General features: G+C 55.0%; 1 protein-coding gene across 4 annotated transcripts in view; it reads left to right on the plus strand.

The window, feature by feature from the left end:
- The window catches only part of Slc13a3 (solute carrier family 13 member 3), a 63,724-nt gene that overhangs the window by 30,808 nt on the left and 13,724 nt on the right, over positions 1-19,192 (plus strand). For 2 of the 4 annotated variants that reach the window (XM_046434026.2, XM_058575646.1), the window contains exons 4-9: positions 3,699-3,765; positions 6,697-6,879; positions 10,565-10,690; positions 13,321-13,416; positions 14,221-14,325; positions 16,674-16,771. In XM_046434026.2, coding sequence (XP_046289982.1) covers positions 3,699-3,765; positions 6,697-6,879; positions 10,565-10,690; positions 13,321-13,416; positions 14,221-14,325; positions 16,674-16,771 — 675 coding nt within the window. The remainder of the gene's footprint in view (positions 1-3,698; positions 3,766-6,696; positions 6,880-10,564; positions 10,691-13,320; positions 13,417-14,220; positions 14,326-16,673; positions 16,772-19,192) is intronic. The other 2 variants (XM_046434028.1, XM_046434027.1) reach the window with 2 other exon arrangements.

Raw genomic sequence — 19,192 nt, forward strand, 5'->3', positions numbered from 1 at the left:
GTGGAGGGGAAAGGTGGCCAACCCTGCCCGCGCCCAGGGCTGCTGGGCTCTGTCCTCCACCGCCAGTGAGCCTTCTCGGCCGCTCGAACTCAAGGATCACGGTGTTGACTAACCCTTACGTAAGCGCCGAGCTCCGGGCTGACCCCGACTTCTGCACCCAGAGGAGTCCCTCCGGAGACTTTGCCCCAGCAGCCGGCTCTCGGGTGGCCTCTCGGCCCCCGCGGCCACAGGAAGCCCAGGGGAGGCCTCTGGTGAATCGTTAAGCTCTCGCCTTGCTGCCCCGGCTTCCAACTCCATGTCCCTTGGCTTCATCGGCACCGTCCTTAGAAGAGTAGGCCCGGGGACTGATGTCACCGAACTCATAAGAAACGGGACTCCCCGCCCATCGCCGGTCCCCTCCACGGGGGTGTGTGCGGCGAACCCCGACCCCGGCTGGGCTCCAACTCCTGTCTGGCCTCCAGCGGCCTCCAGGGAGGAGCATGTGGAGCCCCCACCAGGGCCGGGCAGCCGCGGGAGCCTCATTTTTCCACCAGTAACTTCCACAAGTTGCCCTCAACCCTGGCTGCACAAAAGGGGTGCCCGCAGAACTTGTTGAAGATACTGAGGCCCAGGCCCCACCCCAGAGCCCCCCATAGGGACCCCCGCCCTGGGGACTCCTCAGGGCCAGCCAGGGCCAGCTGTGTGGAGCTCGGGGAGGTCGGAGGGGTGTGGCAGCAGCGGCCCAGCCCACGGGGAGTGGTGCAGAGGGCGCTGGAGGTGGGGACCCCAGTCACCGAGTCCTCCTGTCTAGCTATCCCCTGGGGAGCGACTCTCCTCACACACCATGTGCTGTGGACGGCTCCACCTTCTGCTTTAGTGCCCTGGGCTCAGGGCTCAAGCCTCAGGTGTGCATGTGTGTTACTGTCACCTGAGCGCTGAGGTCCTGGTCCCTGCCACTCAGGGTGAGCCGGCTGACTTCAGCCTTCAGACCTCTCTGGTGGTCACAGCACCTGCCCCAGGCACAGCAAATATGACCCCAGCTGCTGCCATAAAACCCTGTTCCCTCCTAGTACCAATAGGAACCACCCAGCTTGGGGGGCGGGGGTGGGGACGATGACTTCCCCAAGCCACTGGGTGAGCAAGCCAGGGAGAGAGCCAAGGCTGGGGTCTAGACCCTTCCTGCTCCTCCACGTGGTAAGTACGTGACTGATTTCCTGAAGGAAATCCCATGTAAAGAGGAAAAATCAAACATTTTGCTGGACTTTCTTTGAGAGTATCAATGTCCTTCAGCCAAAGTCCCCCGGGAATGTCTACTTAAATCAGTTGACTATCCACCACAGCAGGGGTGAGAGCCTGCACCCCAGGCCACAAGCGTCTTCATCAGAGGGGTCACAAGAACCTGCTGGGGACTGGGCCGCCCCTCAGGTCATCTGGAGGAGGGCCTGTGGAAGCCCGGCCGGTCCCCGATGGGTGAGGCCAGCAGCCAGGGCGCATCCACACCTGGGTCAGGAAAGAGGGTCGCTCATTAGCAAGGAGCGGGTGCTGGGTTCTTGGGCAGCACAGTGACCTTGCACTTAGACAAGGCCAGGAAGTGGTCTTGCTCTGTTAGCTGGAGGTCCCGCAGGAGGACCACGTGGCCTGGCCCCAGCATCCAGCACCCTGCTCTGTGTCCCACACAGCACCGTCGCCCACCGGCTCCTGCTGGCACGCCCTGGCCCTCCACATCCAGACCACCATCTGTTTTTTGTGCAACTTATGAATCAAGAATAGTTTTATATTTTTTTGAAATAAATTGAAAGAAGAAAAACGTCTTGTGACATGCAGAGATTATGTGAAATTCAAGTCCCAGCGCCCAGCTATTCATAAACTGTAACTTGCGTGCTCTCCCGGCAGAGCTGATTATTTACAGCAGAGATCACAAGGCCCCAAAGCCTAAAATATTTACTATCTGGCTTCGTAGAAGAAGCTTGCTGGTCTCTGCCTTATCTTTTTATTTTATTTTAAAATGCTGGGGGTGGAACCCAGGGCCTCATGCAAGCTGGGCACGTGCTCTACCACTGAGCTGACCCCAGGCCTGTCCCTGAATTCCTTGGGTTCATTCCTTAACCCCTTGACAGTTGTATGGAGACGGCAACTCCATTTATGACTCACGAACGGAGTAACGGGAAATTAAGGATGTATCTGGACCAGGGCTTCTCGACTTCAGCACTATCACATTTGGGGTGACAGGGCTCTTTGTTGGGGGCCTGGCTTGCTATGGGGGGCGGTTAGTAGCATTCATGGTCTCTAATATGTGCAGCAGCATCCCCGCCAAATCCCTGTGACAAAAAAACGTCCCTAGTCATTGTTCAGTGTCCTTTGGGGGCAGAATTGGCCCTGGTTGAACCACTGACCTGAGGCCACATAGTAAGTGACGGAACCAGGCCCCAGTTGCACCAGCAGCCCCACACCCAGCTCCCAGGGTCCTGGGTGGTGGCTCCAACTGCAGGACTTAAATCCTTTCGGTTTTTTCTCTTCTCCAAAACACTGTGCAAGCTCCTGGGGAGTGTGGTCGCTAAGCAGAGGGGACTTCAGAAGGAAGTCAGATCCTGAGCGGTCCTCCTCTGCTCAGGCTCTACCCTGGCTCCCGTGTGGCTCGGAGGAGAAGCCGAACTCCTTACGTGAGCTCCGAGACCCTGCGCGGCAGCCCTTTTCCTGCCACCCCGCCTCTGCCTCCTCCCCGCCAGGCTCCACCAGCCCCTGGTCTCCGGCTTCCTGACACACGGGCTCTCCTCTCTCGGGGCCTTTGCACCAACTCCTCATGGCCCCGGGCATTTGCGGGGCTCCCCACTCCCCTCCTTCAGGTCTCAGATGACAGATTTTCCTTCTTGGGCAGACCCTCCTCTCCGTGGGAATTTCTTGTCAGTCAGACTCTTGAAAAAATGTCTCACCCCAGAGCAGTGGTCCCTCCCTGCCCTGTTCTCCGCGACACCCCTCGTCTGACATACCACGTGTATTTACGTGTCTGTGGTCTGTCTCCCCCACTGAGGGTAAGAACCGCAGGACACGGATTTCCGTGCCTTGACACTCAGTGCCCGACACACGAGAGACACTTACTCCATAAAGATTTCTCCGTGGATCGATGGGCGAGGCTTCGTGTGACTGAGTTCCTGCCCTGAGCTCCAGGTGGTCCTGAGTTCAAGTCTCAGAGGAACAGAAACACCTGCCCGGCTTATCTACTCTCGGCATCTCTATGGCCACCAGCCCAGTCCAACGCCCACTGCGTGACCTGGAGAAGGGGATAGGCCCTGCCTGGGTTCCCAGCTCCCAGTTTGGGCCCCCGCAGTCCCTTCTCCCTGGCCAGGCCAGAGATGCTTGCAAAAACCCTGTCATCCCTCTTGGGCGCTGAATCCATGACGCCTTACAGCTGGTCATTCTCAAATAGCCCTTCGGCAATGGCTGCTCGCGTGAGCCTGGGCCTGGGTTATGGGTGGCCAGGTGGCCTTGCAGCTGACTTCCTGCCCACAGGCCCGGGACCATCTCCAGATCAGATGGTGGGACAGGAGGGGGTGAGTCCCTGGTCTCCCCTCCCACCTCCTTGCCTTCCTCCCTCACCTTTTTTCTTTAAATGAATAGCACAGGGTCTTTGGCCAGGAAGAGGCCCCTCGACTGGCCACCTAAGAGCCAGTGCCCCTGTCCCCTCTGCTGCTTCGACTTACGTCGCCCTTCTTTCCCCCCAGCTGCCGTGCGGAGGAGCGGCCTGCCCACAGTGCCCACGGAGATGCGCTTTCTGGCCAGCACCGAAGAGTAAGTTCCTGGGGAAATTCTGGGAGAGAAATGCCTGGTTCAAGGATCTGCTTCGGCCTTCCCCTGGCCAGCCCTGAAGCCTCCCAGACAACCCAGTGCCCGAGTTTCCACCATTCTTCCCCGTGGCTTGGACATGGCCTCGATGGCCTCCTTTAAACGAAGCCACCATGGAGAGGACAGAGGCACAGGAATCCCCGAGGGGCTGGGGGTTGGGGGCTGGGGGCTTTCCTCTTACAGGAGGGACCCAGGGAGCAGAAGAGCTGGCCACATGGTCGTCAAGGAGGGGAGGCCAGGCTAAGAGGCTCTAAGGACAAACATATCCTGTGATCTGATGGCCGTCCTCCACCCTATGTGACATCTTCACATCATTGTCACGTTTGTTCTGCAGTGTCCTTTGTATTAACGGCAGCATGGTTAAGGCCCCAGGGTGTGGAGTCGCACAGACCTACGTGGAATTCTAGCCCTGCTACTTGTTGACTGTGTGACTTGAACAAGTTGCTTGACCTCTCTGAGCCTCAGTTAGTGCTCACCTACCAACTGGACGTGATGTTGGGGCCCACCTCCGAGAGTTGTTTTGAGATTAGGTGAGATAGTGTGGATAAAGGTTGCCCAGATCTGACGTATACACGGGGGCACCTGTTACTAAAGTGTCATCTTCCTCATCCAATACGCACAGAAGAGCAGGCAGCGCAGGGGCTGTCTGGGTAGAGCCGGGATGGGTGGGTGGCTTCATTCACTGGACACGTGCTTAGGGAGGGCGCAGGGCTGGCGGGGAAGGCACCAGCCCTGGGGGAGCCAGGTGGGCGAGTGAAGCCCTTACTGTGGGGCAAAGCAAGGGGAGCCAGAGAGGGGGGAAAGGGCAGGTTAAGTCCGGGAAGGCTCGCCAGGAGGGTCCCGCCAAGGGAGCCCCGCAGGAGGTGAGGTCGCGGGCATCTGTGGGGGGCCTTGCCAGCAGAGGGACAGCACCTGCCTAGCTCCTGGGGGTTCCCAGAGCCACGGGAGGCCGGTGTGGCTGAGCCTGCGTGAGCAGATGGGGGTGGGTGCAGAGAGGTGGCTGGGGTGACGAGAAGGTGCAGGTGGAAAGACGGTGTGTGGGACCCCCTAGGCCACTGTCACAGCCTTGGCTTTGACCAAGATGGGAGCAACGAGGAGGCGTGGTCTCTATCAGTGGTTCCCGTGGCCTGGGCTCCTTCCCGGCACCACATCCAGGGCCTTTGAGCCAACTTTAAGACGTGACCTCTGTGACTGATCCAGCCACTCAGGACCACGTGACCTGGGAGTATATTTTGACATCTGCCCATGCAGAGCACATGTTGGGTACGTTGGACGAGACCTGGTGCCCACCAACAGGAAGACCATATCCAGGGCTGCAGACCCCTCAGCTTCCCTATCTGCGTAAAGCAGGGCTGCGCTCAGTGCGCTGTAGCCTACCTGCCCCCTGGTCCCTGGTCTCAGGCTGATCGGGGCCCGGGTCTGAAGCAGACCATGGCTCCTGACCAGGCCTCTCATTCCTAAGAAGTCAGGCCTCATCTGTTTCCAGCTGTTTCCGGTCTTGGCCTTCCTGTGAGACTGGAAACCCAGTACCCAGACCCCGGGGCAGGTCCCCGTTGCCCTCTGGGGAAAGTGTCTGAAAATAAATTTTAATCTTAAAAAGTAAGGTTTAAAAATTGCTTCAACTCCTCTTTTCAGATTTATTGAGGTATAACTGATGAATGGAGCTGTGTTAGATTTAAGGCGTTCCATGTGAGGCTTTCAATAGGTACACACTGAGAGGTCATTACCAGTCAGGCTAATGAGCCTGCCCACCACCCCACAGACAGAGCAGAGGGTTCTTAGTCTATCTACTTAGAGATGCTTTTATGAGAGCATAGGTCAAAACAAGTGTGACCAGCATCTCCTTCCCAGAGACAGATTAAGAGTCAAGGGAACACCGTCGTGGATGATTTCTTGGTATCTCTCTCTATACGTAAATGCATGTTTGAAAACAAACAAACAAACAAAAAAAAAAACGTGTGGCCCACACCTGTAATTCCAGTGATTCAGGAGGCTGAGGTGGGAGGATCGAAAGTTCAAACCCAGCCTCAGCAACTTAGCGAAGCCCTAAGCAATTCAGGGAGACCCTGTCTCTAATAAAATATTATAAAGGGCTGGGGATGTGGCTCAGTGGTTAAGCACCCCTGGGTTCAATCTCGGTACCGAAAATAAATACATAAATAGAAATAAAAAATTTATAATGTCATTCACACAGTTTTGTAACCCTCCAAGTCTTTCCACGGAGTGTAGTGGGCACCTTTTTACTTTAATAGACACCTTTTTACTTTAATAAATTCATGCCAATATCATGATCTCTTAATGATATAATTAATTCTTCATTTCATTCCTTCTCGAAACTCTTCCACTGCACAAGAAGAACAAACAACCCAGAAAATTCAAATAAAGAATCAAAGAGGAAAACAATACATAATTCCACCTCCTTCTAGAAAGGGACCAAAACAACTCTGTCTACTTTATTCTACATTTTCAACACTCACCTATTCACAAAACATGAATATTTTAAAAGAAACCCTAAGTTGTACTGTCTCCTGCCTTTCGCTGAGTCTGGGTGATGGTGAGCTCTTATGTCAATGGACGTTCATTCAGTCACCTGTCCCCATATCCGTATAGCTGCTCCATCCAGAAAGAGAGCCTCTTGGCTTGGCTGGTCCCTTTTGGTGGAGTTTTAGTTTGCTTTTGATTTAAATAACATTCAATGCCTCAGTGAGCTCCTGCACCCACACCTGGGGCACTGCCTCATTTCTTTAGGATACCTTCCCGCAGCGAAGGTGGTCAATGTCCAGGCTGAATTTGCCTCTAGAAAGTCCCCCAGACCCGACCCCGGCAGCTGCTTCTCTGGCTGGGTTCTGAGCGGCTTCTCTGTGGGTGTTCAAACAGAGGCCACCCTGACGAGGTGGAGGCCCCGCTGGATCTGCCGGCTGACTCCAAGAAGGAGGAGGAGCATCGCAGGAACATCTGGAAGGGCTTCCTCATCTCCATCCCCTACTCGGCCAGCATCGGGGGCACCGCCACCCTCACGGGCACAGCCCCCAACCTCATCCTGCTGGGCCAGCTCAAGAGGTAAAAAGCAAGTGCCCCTGGCCTGGGCTTCCATCTCAATCTCCGCATCCCCTCGCTCATCCGCATCCCCGGAAGGTGTACAGAGGCCTCCTTTGGCCAGGCTCTAGGGACACAGAGATGCTCCAGGTCTAGCCAAGCTCCGCCGTGGCAACTCCTGTTTGGCAGAGAGACCGGCAGTAACGGGAGACAGAGGGATACATGTTATATGTGTGACAGTAAATAAAGCAGGACAGGAGAGGTGTCCTGTTGTAACAGGTTGGTCAGGGACACCTGTCCCCTCTGCCAAGGTGACATTTAGCAGAGACCTACAAGTGAGGGCATGAGCTGTGGGGACACAGGTCAGAAGAGCATTTGAGACCTCGGGATCGGCTGCGCAAAGGCTTTGAGGTGGGACTTTCCTGGGGAGCCCAGGGAACAGGAAGGCAGGGAGAGCCAGGACGCTGGGGAGCACTTGTCCCAGCTACTCGGGAGGCTGAGGCAGGAGGATTGCTTGAACCAGGAGTTCAAGGCTGGCCCAGGCGACAGCAAGACCCACCCAGAAAAAGAAAGGAATAAAGAAGAGGGAGGCTGGCGGGCGAAGGAGGTGTGTGTTCTAAGCAGCACCCAGGGACCAGATCTTCCTCCACAGGGATGGGAAGGGGGGGGACAGCAGAGGGTGACACGGTGCTTTACAAACAGACCCCTGCTGGGGCTTGCTCTGTGGCTGGGAAGAGCCGAGAGAAGCCTTCAACCATGCTGGGGGGTGGGTGTGCCGTGGAGCAGGCTCTGCTCCCCCCACTGAACAGGTTCCCAAGTGACAGGGCTGCTGGCAGCCAGGGCGGGGGGACAGAAGAGAAGGACTCTTCACTGCACGACCTCATCCTGTTATCCCAAGCCTTTAGTTTCTTGAAGTTTAAAAGCTCAGTATTTCAAGATTCTGTGTCTATGGAGTTCAGGTTCCAGGATTCTGGGAGGTTCTTTTGCAGTGGAGATGAATCCTGTGATTGTTGATTTGCATAACTGCAAACGTAAGCTTTTGGCAAACAGCAGCTAACAGTGGTTGAGGTCAGCGTGGCCACAAATGCTAGCAGGCCTCTCTGCCTGGTGCTCAGCGGTCACCATCTGTGAGGATGGTCCGGAGAGGGGGCCCTGTTGGTCTCAATCTCGTGAGGAATCAAAGTTCTCTCTTTTTGCTTTTTGTTTATTATGTGGAGCTGGTTATAGATCCAGGGCGTGCTCTGCAAGTGCTCCACCAGAGCATGCCCCCCAGGTTACTCTAATGAGAAGTTTTCGGTACCCCTCCCCGTTTGGCCTTAGTGAACTCCTGGGTAAGATGAATTGTCACCATACTCTCAGATCCCAAATCCTTTCATTTTAAGATCTCAGCTGCACATGCCTCAGAATCACAGAGGGAGGTGAGGAAATAGGTGTGGGCCTCCCTCTCAGAGATTCTGACTTAGGAGGTGTGGGATGGGACCTGAGCCTCCCCTTGTACCCGTGGTTTAAAGCCGCTGAGTTTCACTGCAAACCCCAGGTGTCTCTTGGTCTCTAGTCTTGCAGCGCGGCGGGCCTGTGCCTCATGGTGTGGATCCACAACAGACAAGCCAGAAAGCAGGTGGTCCTGCTCCAGGGCTGGGAGGGTCCGGCGTGGCCTTCCGCTTTCCTAGTTGTGCACTGCCAGGTGGCCGGTGTTTGGCCCTGGGCTTGCTGAAGCCTGTCTCCAGGGCTGGACAGGAAGCCGTGGGCGCTGGGTGCAGGACCAGGGTCTGAGTTGGGGCCTGGGGGGGTACTGGGAAAGAGAAGTCATGTCAGCCAGTTTCCAGGCCGCCTGCCTACCCTGATGTGAGCAGGATTGTGTCTCAACTTGAAAAGAAATCAGGGAGGAAGCACTGGGGCTGTTAAATTAAAATGCCAAATACGCAGGATTTTGAGTAAATCACATGCAAATTGTATGCAAATACGTTTGCATCTATGCAAATTGTATGCACAAACTTGGAACTTATGGTGGAGAGAGAAACTGTAAAAGAAAATCTCTCCCATTAAAAAGAAAGTGGCTGCCCTGCCTGATCCTTGGTCCTGCTTCTAAACACATTTTACTGTTTTATTTTGATTATCAAATAATACAGGCACATTATAAAACAGAAAATTGAGAAAAAATTAAAAGTATAGAATGCCTTCAATTCCACTGCTACAAGGCTTCCCTCGGGCTCTTTTGTGTTCAGATACCCATTATCTGTGTAGCTTAGCCTTTGTGTTTGTGTTTGGCAGTACTGGGGATTGAACCCGGGCCTCAGGCCTGCGAGGCAAGCTGTGTACCACTGAGCTACATCGCCAGCCCTGTACTATTTTGGAGCCTGATTTTCACATTAAAATTTTATAGAAAACATAAATTTTTAATAGCTATCAATTATCCTGTTTCGGCTAAGTGTCACACTTTATTAATCATGAGAATTTAGATTGCTTTCATCTTACTTTTATTTTGTTATTATGAATTATAGGACTGACCACATATCTGCTAATATGTTAATATTTTAGAACAATATCTTTCTTTTTCTTTTGTCTACTCATAGAGGCATTCTTATTCATGGTAGAAAATACAGATGAAGAAAAAGAATGAAATAAAAGTCTCTCAGGGTCCCAGTCTATTGTATATTAATATTTTTATTCATTTGTGTGTTTATTATAAAGTAACTTTATATTTTGGTTATTTATTTGTTATTTATTTTAAAAGGCCTATGAGCACATGTGTATTGTCATTTTACAACTTGTTTTCCTTTCCAGTCTAGCACAGACATTCCTGACTGCATTTGATTGCTGTTTTCTTAATGCATATTTTTAGTAACAATTTCTGGATAAGAGGGTACACACATTTTTTTAAGACTCAATGCACTTTTTAAAAAATCGTTTTTAATTTGTTGTAATTAGTTATCCATGACAGCAGAATGCATTTCGTTTCATTGTACACAAATGGAGCACGACTTCTCATTTCTCTGGTTGTGCGTGACTGCAGAGTCGCACCGTTCATGCAATCGTACATGAACCTGGGGTCCTGTTCCCCCCTCATTCTGCCTTCTCACCTACCCATGCCCCCTCCTCACCCCTGCCTCCCCTCTGCCTAGTCCAAAGTTCCTCCAGTCTCCCGTGCTCCCTCCCCACATTATGGATCAGCATCCCCTTACCAGAGAGAACATTCAGCCTTTGGTTCAATGCACTTGACCAAATTCTTCTCCAGGAAACATTGTTCCACTGACCAAGCACCAGGAATCCCGTCCCCCACACCCTCCCGGCCTGTTGCCCTGGATCCTTCCTTTCAGCCTTGATGGTGTGCTCACAGTCGGAGGTTGAGCCCGTGTAGCAGAGAAAGACCCCCCAGGGACCTCACCGCGGGGGCGCAGGCCTGGGCTCAGGGAGGCCATCCAGCTAGGGCGAGGTGGCAGCCCACGGAGCGTGGGTTGACTGAAACCATCTCGGTGACCTTCCGGAGCACGCCAGGCTGGGCCTGCTGGGCCCCGCTCTCTCCTGGAGATGGGGAGCTCGGTGGCCGAGCACTGTGCTCCGTGGCCCCCGTCCCGCTTCATTGTGGCCCCAGGTGCCCTTCAGTCCACGAGGTCAGAGTCCAGCGTCCCCACAGAAAAGGAGGATCCCGGGGCCCCCTGTGGTCGCTGCACCCTGACCACCGTCCCCTCCCCGCCCCCGCTGTCCTCAGCTTCTTTCCACAGTGCGACGTGGTGAACTTCGGCTCCTGGTTCATCTTCGCGCTGCCGCTCATGCTGCTGTTCCTGCTGGCCGGCTGGCTCTGGATCTCCTTCCTGTACGGGGGCCTGAGTCTGAGGTACCGCTCCTCATCCTCCTGGTGGCCGCCCGGGGACGAGAGACACCTGAGCTCGGAGCCCGCATGACCTGGGCGCTCTCAGCCCCCGGCTCCCGGGGTAGGCGTCTCCGTGTCCCCCGTGACAGCTGTCATCAAGCCCTGTCCTCTGCTCCTTGGTGAGCCAGCTTTGGGTCGCTGGGTGGAAACCCCTGATAGAACAGCTCCGGGGAGGAGACACTCGTTTGGCTTCAGCTTCAGAGGTCCCATGGTCCCCTTTGTCCATGGCTCTGGGCCTGAGGTAAGGCAGAGCATCACGGTGGAAGGGTGCGGCCGAGGGACACCAACCCCCTATGGCAGCCAGGAAGCAGAGAGACCCAGGGAAGAGCCAGGGACAAGACCGAGCCCACGACGGTGTTCCAGTGACCTCCTTCCTACCTGCCTAAACTCCCACCCAGTGGTCCATGCAAACGACCAATCCCTCAAGTGGGTCAGTCCACCGACGGGATTTCACCCTGGAATCTAATCACTTGCCAACAAGCCTTGCTGCTCTCCTAACACGGAGCTCCGGGAGGTGCTGCAGCGCCAGCCCTGACACCCCTGTCTTGGCCTCCCAGGGTGTGGGATCGGGCTGGGCCTGCAGCCGGCTGTGCAGGCCCTCGGTACCGTCCCCTCATCGACCATCATTCATAGCCCTGTTCTCTAATAAGGTCGACACTCAGGCCAGACAAGGGGGTGCAGGGTCCCCGTGGGGCCCGCTGCAGGGTGTACTCTGGGCGGCTTGAGGACTGGTATTAATCAATACTGAATCACATCACGGAGGAGATACTCCTTTACCCACCCTCATCAAATCGACCCGCTTTCGTTGAGAAGAAGGCCCCAGCTGGGTGCGAGGGAAGACTAGAAACTTCCCTAACATGTTTTGGAACAAAGAAAGAGCGAGTTCCAGGCCCAGAGACTTAGGCCAGCCTTGGCTTCTCGCCAAGAGGCAATAATGGTGATTTACTTTCCGCATTTGCTTTCACGGCGACTTTATTTATGAAGGAAGTCTTCCTTCCCTTTATGGGTGGACGAATGTTTCTGCTTAAATACGTTTCCTTAATTAAGCGGCGAGCCTACTAAGAGGAACATATTCACTAACCAGGAGCCTGGTGGGCTGCAGAGACGGCATGTTGGCTCAGGGAGGTGCGGATGCCCAGAACTTGGGGAGCAGGAGAAGCAGCTCGGAGCTGGGCCTGGCAGCCGGGCCCCCGGTCCTTCTCTGACCAGGTCCCTCCCCTCATCTCCAGGCCCTCATGGGCTCATCTGTGAAATGGGACCAGCAGGAGCCACTCTGGAGCAGAGATGGACAAATGCTTTAAACAAGAGAAGCTGGGTGTGGTGTGGGCTGACTCAGATGCCTGCCAGGACTCCTGAGGGCGGGAATTCGGGGCTCAAAGGCCAGCTCAGGCCAGGGAAGCAGGCCCGGGGACTCCGGCGGGCCCGAGTTCAAGCTGTGGCTCGGTGCCGTCCCACCCAACTCTGGGCCTCCCGAGTTTCCGATGTCTTCGCTGTAGATTGAGGATAAGAACTAGCAAGGGCCCAGGTAACGGCTGCATGAGGGAAGGGCAGGCTGAACCGCGGCCCCTCGTCTCACCTCCCTGTTGTAAAAGCACCTGCTGCACCTGTCCCAGAGGAGGCTGAGGGAGGAAATGCCGTAGAGGGAGCCCAGTGAGAGGGATGTTCTGCGTGCACATAGGAGTGGTTCAGGCCAGCCCCCCAACTCCATCTTCACCTAGCAACGTCCCCTGGGCCCCTGAGAGGTGCCTGACATAGGAGCTGATAGGAGCTGAGGTTGCAGCCGGGAGAAAGGCAGAGACCCAGCCAGCCCCGGTTGAGCTTGCTAGACGTGGAGGCCCCCAATGAGGAAGCCAAATCCAGGGAACTAGGATGGCAAGTACAAAGGCCCTGGGGCCAGAGGTAGCAAGGGATGTTCTAGAGGTAAAGAAGGCTTGATGACATCTAGTGCAGGGATCTGGGTTGTCTGTGCTTTTGGTGTCCTAAGAAACTTTTGCTTAATCCAAGACCATGAAATTGTACCCCTGTTTTCTTCTAAGAATTTTATGGTTTTAGCTCTGATATTTAGGCCTTCGGTTCATTTTGAGTTAAGTTTTATGTATGGTGTGAGGTAGGGGCCCAAATTCATTCTTTTGCACGTGGATATACAGTGGCCCCAGCACTATATATCGACAGATTGCTCCATCCCCATTGCAAGGTCTTGGCTCTTTTGTCAAAATGTAGTTGGCCATGGAGCTTGGGTGCCTTCCTGGGCTCTCAGTCTGTCCCATCTCTGAATGGCCCACTTGTCCTCGCTGATCTGAGAGGCCAGCTTGCTCATAGGGTCAGCTCCCACTTGAGTGAGTCTGATCCCAACGTCCTGTTTTGTTCCGTTGATCTGTCTGTGTTCACGGGTCCGTTGGACCCACAAGAGGTTTTCAGCCTGGGCGTCATGTTTTCAAACGATCAGCCAGACTCCGGGGGCACAGCTGTAGGAAGGGGAGGCAGAGGCCCTCCCAGTATGGAGAACAGAGGTGACGTGGCTTGGCCAGGCGGGCGGGGGATGGCGAGAGGTGGGACTCAGTGCGCAGCTGCTCCTACCGCCCTCTCTGTTTCAGGGGCTGGAGAAAAAGGAAATCCAAGCTGAGAGTGGACGCAGAGGAGAAGGCGCGGGCTGTGATTCGGGAAGAATTCCAGAACCTGGGTCCCATCAAGTGTGTGGGTAACTTGGGGTGGGAGAGAGCGGGCTACCGCCTGGCCTGGCCCTGGCCGAGTCCCAGGGAATGACCTGGGAGCCCGGAGGATGGGGGCTGGGTAGACCCTTGACCAACAAAGCCCTCAGGGTGCTTGGGGTGGGGATCTGCCCCCTTCCCACCCAAGGCACCGTGTCTGACACCACCTCCGGTGGCTTTCAGGCTCTTGTTTGATGCACATTACCCATGGGTGAAAATGTCTAGGCTTCACCGGTCTGTGTCCAAGACTGGCTGTGCCACTGCTCCCTGTGGGGCTCGGGCATTGTTCTAACCCTCTCTGGGCCCTGCTGCCTGGTCTGTGAAGTGGGTACACCAGGGAGCCATTTCCTCTGGCATTTGGAGAGTCTCCCTCCCCAGCCCTGCACCCCTCTCCACGTCTGTCCCTCCCCGTGTGTGCTCCTCTCGGTGGCTGTCCCCTCCTGAGTGCCTGTCTCCTCTGTCTCCGTGACCGTTCCTCTCTCTCTTCCCCCGTCTTTCCCTTTTCTCTCTGCCTTCAACCTTGGTCTCTGTTTCCTCCTTTCTTTCTCTTTTTTGCAAATTCACAGAAACCACTGGGAGGGGGTGGTCTGGTGCTAAGGCAGGGTCCTGGGCAAGGGCGGAGCCGGGGACGGAGCAGTCACACCTCGTCACCCTGCCCTCTCTCTGAGGCCTCCTGGGAGGGAGGGAGTCTTTTCAGCTTTCTCAGACGGACACCTGCCTGGGTCCCCACGCCGCTGCTGCTGTCACCTGAACCCAGGCTCACCTTTGTGCTTGTCTGTGCCACAGGTTCGCGGAACAGGCCGTTTTCATCCTGTTCTGCACGTTCGCCATCCTCCTCTTCTCCCGGGACCCAAAGTTCATCCCTGGCTGGGCCAGCCTCTTCCCTGCCGGGTGAGTTTCTGGGATGGAGGCCAACGGGGAGGATTGTGGGGTGGGCCATGTGGAGCTGGAGAGGCTGCAGACGAGGACACCCGTGTCCGAGTTTACACCTGTCGTCCCGTGTAATTGTGTCATTATTACCCTCTGAAAAGAGTTTAGGCTTGGATGATAGAACATGTATATATTTAGATATTTTTAAAAATAGCCACCTAGCTGGGCATGGTGGTGCATGCCTCTAATCCCAGCAATTTAGGAGGCTGAGGCAGGAGGATCACAAGTTCAAGGCCAGCCTCAGAAACTTAGCAAGGTCTTAAACAACTTAGTGAGACCTTGTCTCTAAAAAATAAAAGGGGCGGGGATGTGGCTTAGTGGTTAAGCACCCCTGGGTTCACCTCCCCCTCAGAGCCGCCAAGTCCTCACTGTGACTTGGGTGATAAAACTTTGATCTACTAAAGGTTGTTTTAAGGCAGAAACATGTAACTTCATGGAGTCAAGAGAATTGACTACTGTTATTCTTTTATTTTTCCAGAATACTTTTCCAGGTACTTTGTTAATTTTTTTCCAGATGCATAATGGATGCTATAAGCATTTCAACGATACAGAGAAAGTGAAAAATAACTCCAAATCTCAATCCCCAGTTCTGATAGACATCTTTTCTAACCTTCAATAAAGCCTGACCAGATCTGTTTTACCTCTTGATCAAGTGGCTGGTTACAGGACTGGGTACATGTCCAACCTGGAATTGTACCCAAGACTTTGTATACATTGTATTGTATATTACCATAGATACGTTCTATTACAAGTTCATTACACTTCAATAAAACTCCTGACAATTAGCTAGAAAGAACTCCAAATAGAAGTGTAATCTCAGTAAACAGATTGTCATCCGTTTTTCTCTTTTTTAATTAGAAAAATTATGCATACTCACAAAAATTCAAACAAGACCAAATTTAAAATGAAAGAGTTAGTTGCCCTTCAACCACCCTCAACCCAACTCCTGAGGACAATCACAATGAACAAGTTTGGTGTGTGACATTCCGGATACATAGACACATATCAAAGTACACATACATGCACACAGGAAAATTTGATCCTGAGCAACTTGCGATTTCTGATTCACTTCATTCTTTTTAGGCACTTCAAAGCATTCTGTGTCTGGGAGGATCTTATTTTATTTAACACGTTCCTTATTGAGCTATGTCCAATATCACAAATGAGCCCTTCCTTTTTTCTGTAATTTACAAAATCTTGGTTCTATTTCTATGTCGATAAAGATTGATGCTATCTTTTATCTCTTTTTAAACAGACACAGATTATTTTGTAATGTGGATGAAACACGCTTTATTTAAGCATGTCCCTATCAAAACTCCTCCCCGTTGTCCTACCGATAATGAACATCCCTGTTCATAATCTGTGTGTGAGTCTTATAAATTATTCCTGAGGGTGAACTCCTAGGAGCAGAAGAGATCAAGGAGCGTTCGCAGGTACAATCTGCGGCTTGTTTTCCGCTGCCTTCTAGAAGGTTAAGCCCGTGTGTCCTCCCTCCCCCGCCCCCTCACCAGGTTCATCCCCCTTTTAGGTTTTGACAATTTATTAGTAGATAAGTGGTATCTTGTTACTGTTTTTATCTGTATTTCTCTGGCCCCCTCCAACCCTCAGCTATGTGCATTCTCCTGTCTCGGTACCTGTGAGCCCAACAGCTCCTGTCAGGAACAGGCTCTGGGCCTCAAGGAATCTGGGGCCAGGCAACCCCGAGTTCAGGCTCCTCTCGGCCACAGCCAGGGTCTGACCTGAGCGAGCCCTTTCTGCTCCCTGACGGCCCTCCTCCTCCTCTGACCTGTACACAGGCCTGCCCTGAGGGCCCCACATCTGCCCAGCTCCCCCAGAGGCCCTCTGTGGGTGCTTAAGAGGTGGCATTAAGAGGTGGCTCTATCACACACTTGAGCTCCCCACATGGATGTACCCCACCTCACCCAGCTTCCCTGCTCTCCTGCGGAGGTGGGGTACATCCATGTGGGGAGCTCAATGTGCGATAGAGCCCTGGGAGCCCCGTGGACCCCCGTTTTTTGTAGCTCTCAGAGTCTCCCCTCTCTGGCCGGGTCCCTCCTGCTATGGTCCTTGAATCGGGAGGATTAGCGTTTGTTTGGCACAAGCAACGTCTAAATGCCCAGGGGCTAGGGAGAAAGGCCTTTGCCTCCCTGGGGGTGGCCCCACACTGCGCTCAGCATCCAGGGGCCCTGTCCCCAACAATGCCCCCTTCACAGCACGCCGACTCCCGTCCCCAGACCCTCACTGGCGAGCCTCCCAGCCACGGCCTGCTGAGAAGCCCAGGGTCACATGCTGTGGGCTTCTCATTGTAGGTTTGTGTCTGATGCTGTCACCAGCGTGGCCGTTGTCATCATCTTGTTCTTCTTCCCGTCCCAGAGGCCCTCCCTCAAGTGGTGGTTTGACCTCAAAGGTAAGGTGGGCAAGGCTGGGCCTCGGACTGTGGCCTGGGGTGTGGCCTCAGTGACCTGGAGCAGCACTGTACTGACCACGTGGTCCTGCGTGTCCCCCTCGCAGTGTGAGGGACATCTGGGGACTTGGGACTGCCTGAGGTGGCATCCAAGATGTAGTTCTGGGCCAGGCCCAGCAACTGGCCGTTGCTGTACAACCCATGAGCCAGGAATGGTTTTCCTATAATTGAAAAAAAATCAAAAGAAGAATATTTCCTGACATGACATTATAAGAAATCCAACGTCCCATGTCCACAGTCAAGGCTGCCTTTCCGCAGGAGAGCTGGGAAGCCGGGGAGACTCATTTTCCCTTCAGTTATGTAAGTGCGACCCCAAGGCCTGATGTTGCCCCTGGCCCTCAGCCAGACATCCTTCCTGAACAGTGGCTGACCCCTCAGCCAAGGCAGGAGGCGCAGCTGGTGGCCTAAGAGCCAGGCAGGACAGAGCCAAGCTGGGCGCAGTGAGTCGGAGGCAAAACTCAATTAAAATCCAAATTTCCCGCAGGCCCCTCAGCGGGAGTCCGAAGGCTGGAGGGCTAAGTGCCAGTCTGTGACCCCACTGGGTGTCCAGCAGATGGCTGCCAGAAGGCGGCACCAGCACTTGCCACCTGTGACTAGCCCCGTGTCTGTCCCAGGCAGGGCATGGGCTCTGGACCAGGGGTCAGGGGTCAGGGGTCAGGATCTAACTACTTCCTGTTGTTGGGGAAGAAAGACTTTCGCGCAGGCCAGTCCCAGCTCGAGTGGAGACTGCACAGAAAGCCAGGTGTCCCCAGGGTCCCACGCAGCTGTGGCCTGGCTGGCCCCAGGGGCCTGGCCGTGGGCTCCCTGCTGAGCGGGGCTCGGCTCTTCTCTGCCCCTGGCCGCGCTCCTGCCTGATGGCCCCTGCTCTGCCCACGCCTCGTCTCTGAGCTCCGTTGCTGGGCGTCTTCCGAGGTCCTGCTGCCTCTTGGGGGCTGCTTCCCCCTGGCTCCGGCTTCGCCCCCAGCGCTGCCGCCCCCCACCCCCGCCCTGCCGGGGCCTCTGCTAGGGCCACCCTGGGACATCTGCTTCTGCTGGGTCTCTGGCCCCGCTCCAGCTCCCTGCAGGACCCGCCCACGGCCCTCCGTGGGCCCCTGCGTGGGCCCCTGCGTGGGCACCTGCGTGGGCACCTGCGTGGCAGGACTCTTCTCCCAGTCGGCCCCCTCCCTTGGCGGCTCAGAATCTGGCTGCTCCGGCTCCTTCTCACTTGGGTGGATCTTCCCCCAGAGGCCACCTCACGGCATCACGGGTCCCGGGCCTCCTGTGACGACTGCCCCAGGTCAGGTGGCCTCTCCCGAATGCCCAGAGCTTCCTCTGGCTGGGCTGCAGGGGGTGATGACGGAGGCGGCCGGTGCCCGCTGCTGCCCTGTTCTGGGCGCTCTCCACCCGGCTCCTGGGCTCTGGGGCCTCCTACAGGGAGGAGGGCCCCTGGGGGCTGCATGTCCTCTCAGTGGTCTCGGGATCAGGGTTGCTGGCTCCCAGTCCGTGCCCGAAGCACGTGGCCTCCTCATCCATCTCTCCTGTCACATCCTGGTACAGAGAGCAGCATCTGCCCCTGGAGGAAATGGCCGCAGAGAGGAGGACAAAGGACAGGGGCCTTGGCATCCTGGGGAGCAGGCTGTGCAGACCCATGTCGTGGGGCAGACGCCCGCGGTTCCTGCCCACGGCCGGCACGCAGGGAGCCAGGACTGGTTTGGTCCGATTTTTTCAAGAGAAGCAAAGACTCTGGGCTTGTATGAAATCTCCCTGATTTGAAATGTTGGTCACCAATTCAAATGACAAAGCCAACGCCACACGGGCCAGTGGCAGTCGCACTAGGACACCGTGAGTGGAGCTTGGTCCAGGCAGTGTCACTGTCCACCTTAGCCGAGGCCCTGGCCGCAGTTCCCAGCATTGAGTCCCTGGTGGGCAGGGACTCTGAGCACCACTGTCCTCTGGCCACTGGTGTTCTGTGCAGACTGGCCGAGGTGACGCTTTGTGTCTTAGCCCTCAGAACTTGGACGGTGCCTTAGAGAGTGGTCTAATGGTCAGTGTCCATGGCGAGAAAGTGACTTGATCAAAGTCACCCGATGAGCTCAAGCAGGATGTGGAAACCAAGCAACTTGGGTTTTCTCTTCACACCCACTGGCCGTCTTCCAGCCGTCCACTCTCCTCCTCCCCCTTTCCGGCCAGCCAACGGGGGGGATGTCTCCTTGCTGGCCCTTCTGATTCCCAGGTGTCCAGAGCAGTGTGTGGCACATGGCAGGCCCTCGGGGTGAATTTGTCAATTAAAGAACCAGGGCCTGCTGTGGGCCATGGCCCCGGCTCGGCCCTTTGCCCACGTGGGCACATTTCATCTCACCGCCAAAGTCTCTGAGGGAGGTGCTA

The sequence above is a fragment of the Marmota monax genome, unplaced genomic scaffold (assembly GCF_021218885.2).
Source record: "Marmota monax isolate L192 unplaced genomic scaffold, Marmota_monax_Labrador192_F-V1.1 WCK01_AAM20220418_F8-fsc00014, whole genome shotgun sequence".
NCBI lineage: Eukaryota > Metazoa > Chordata > Mammalia > Rodentia > Sciuridae > Marmota > Marmota monax.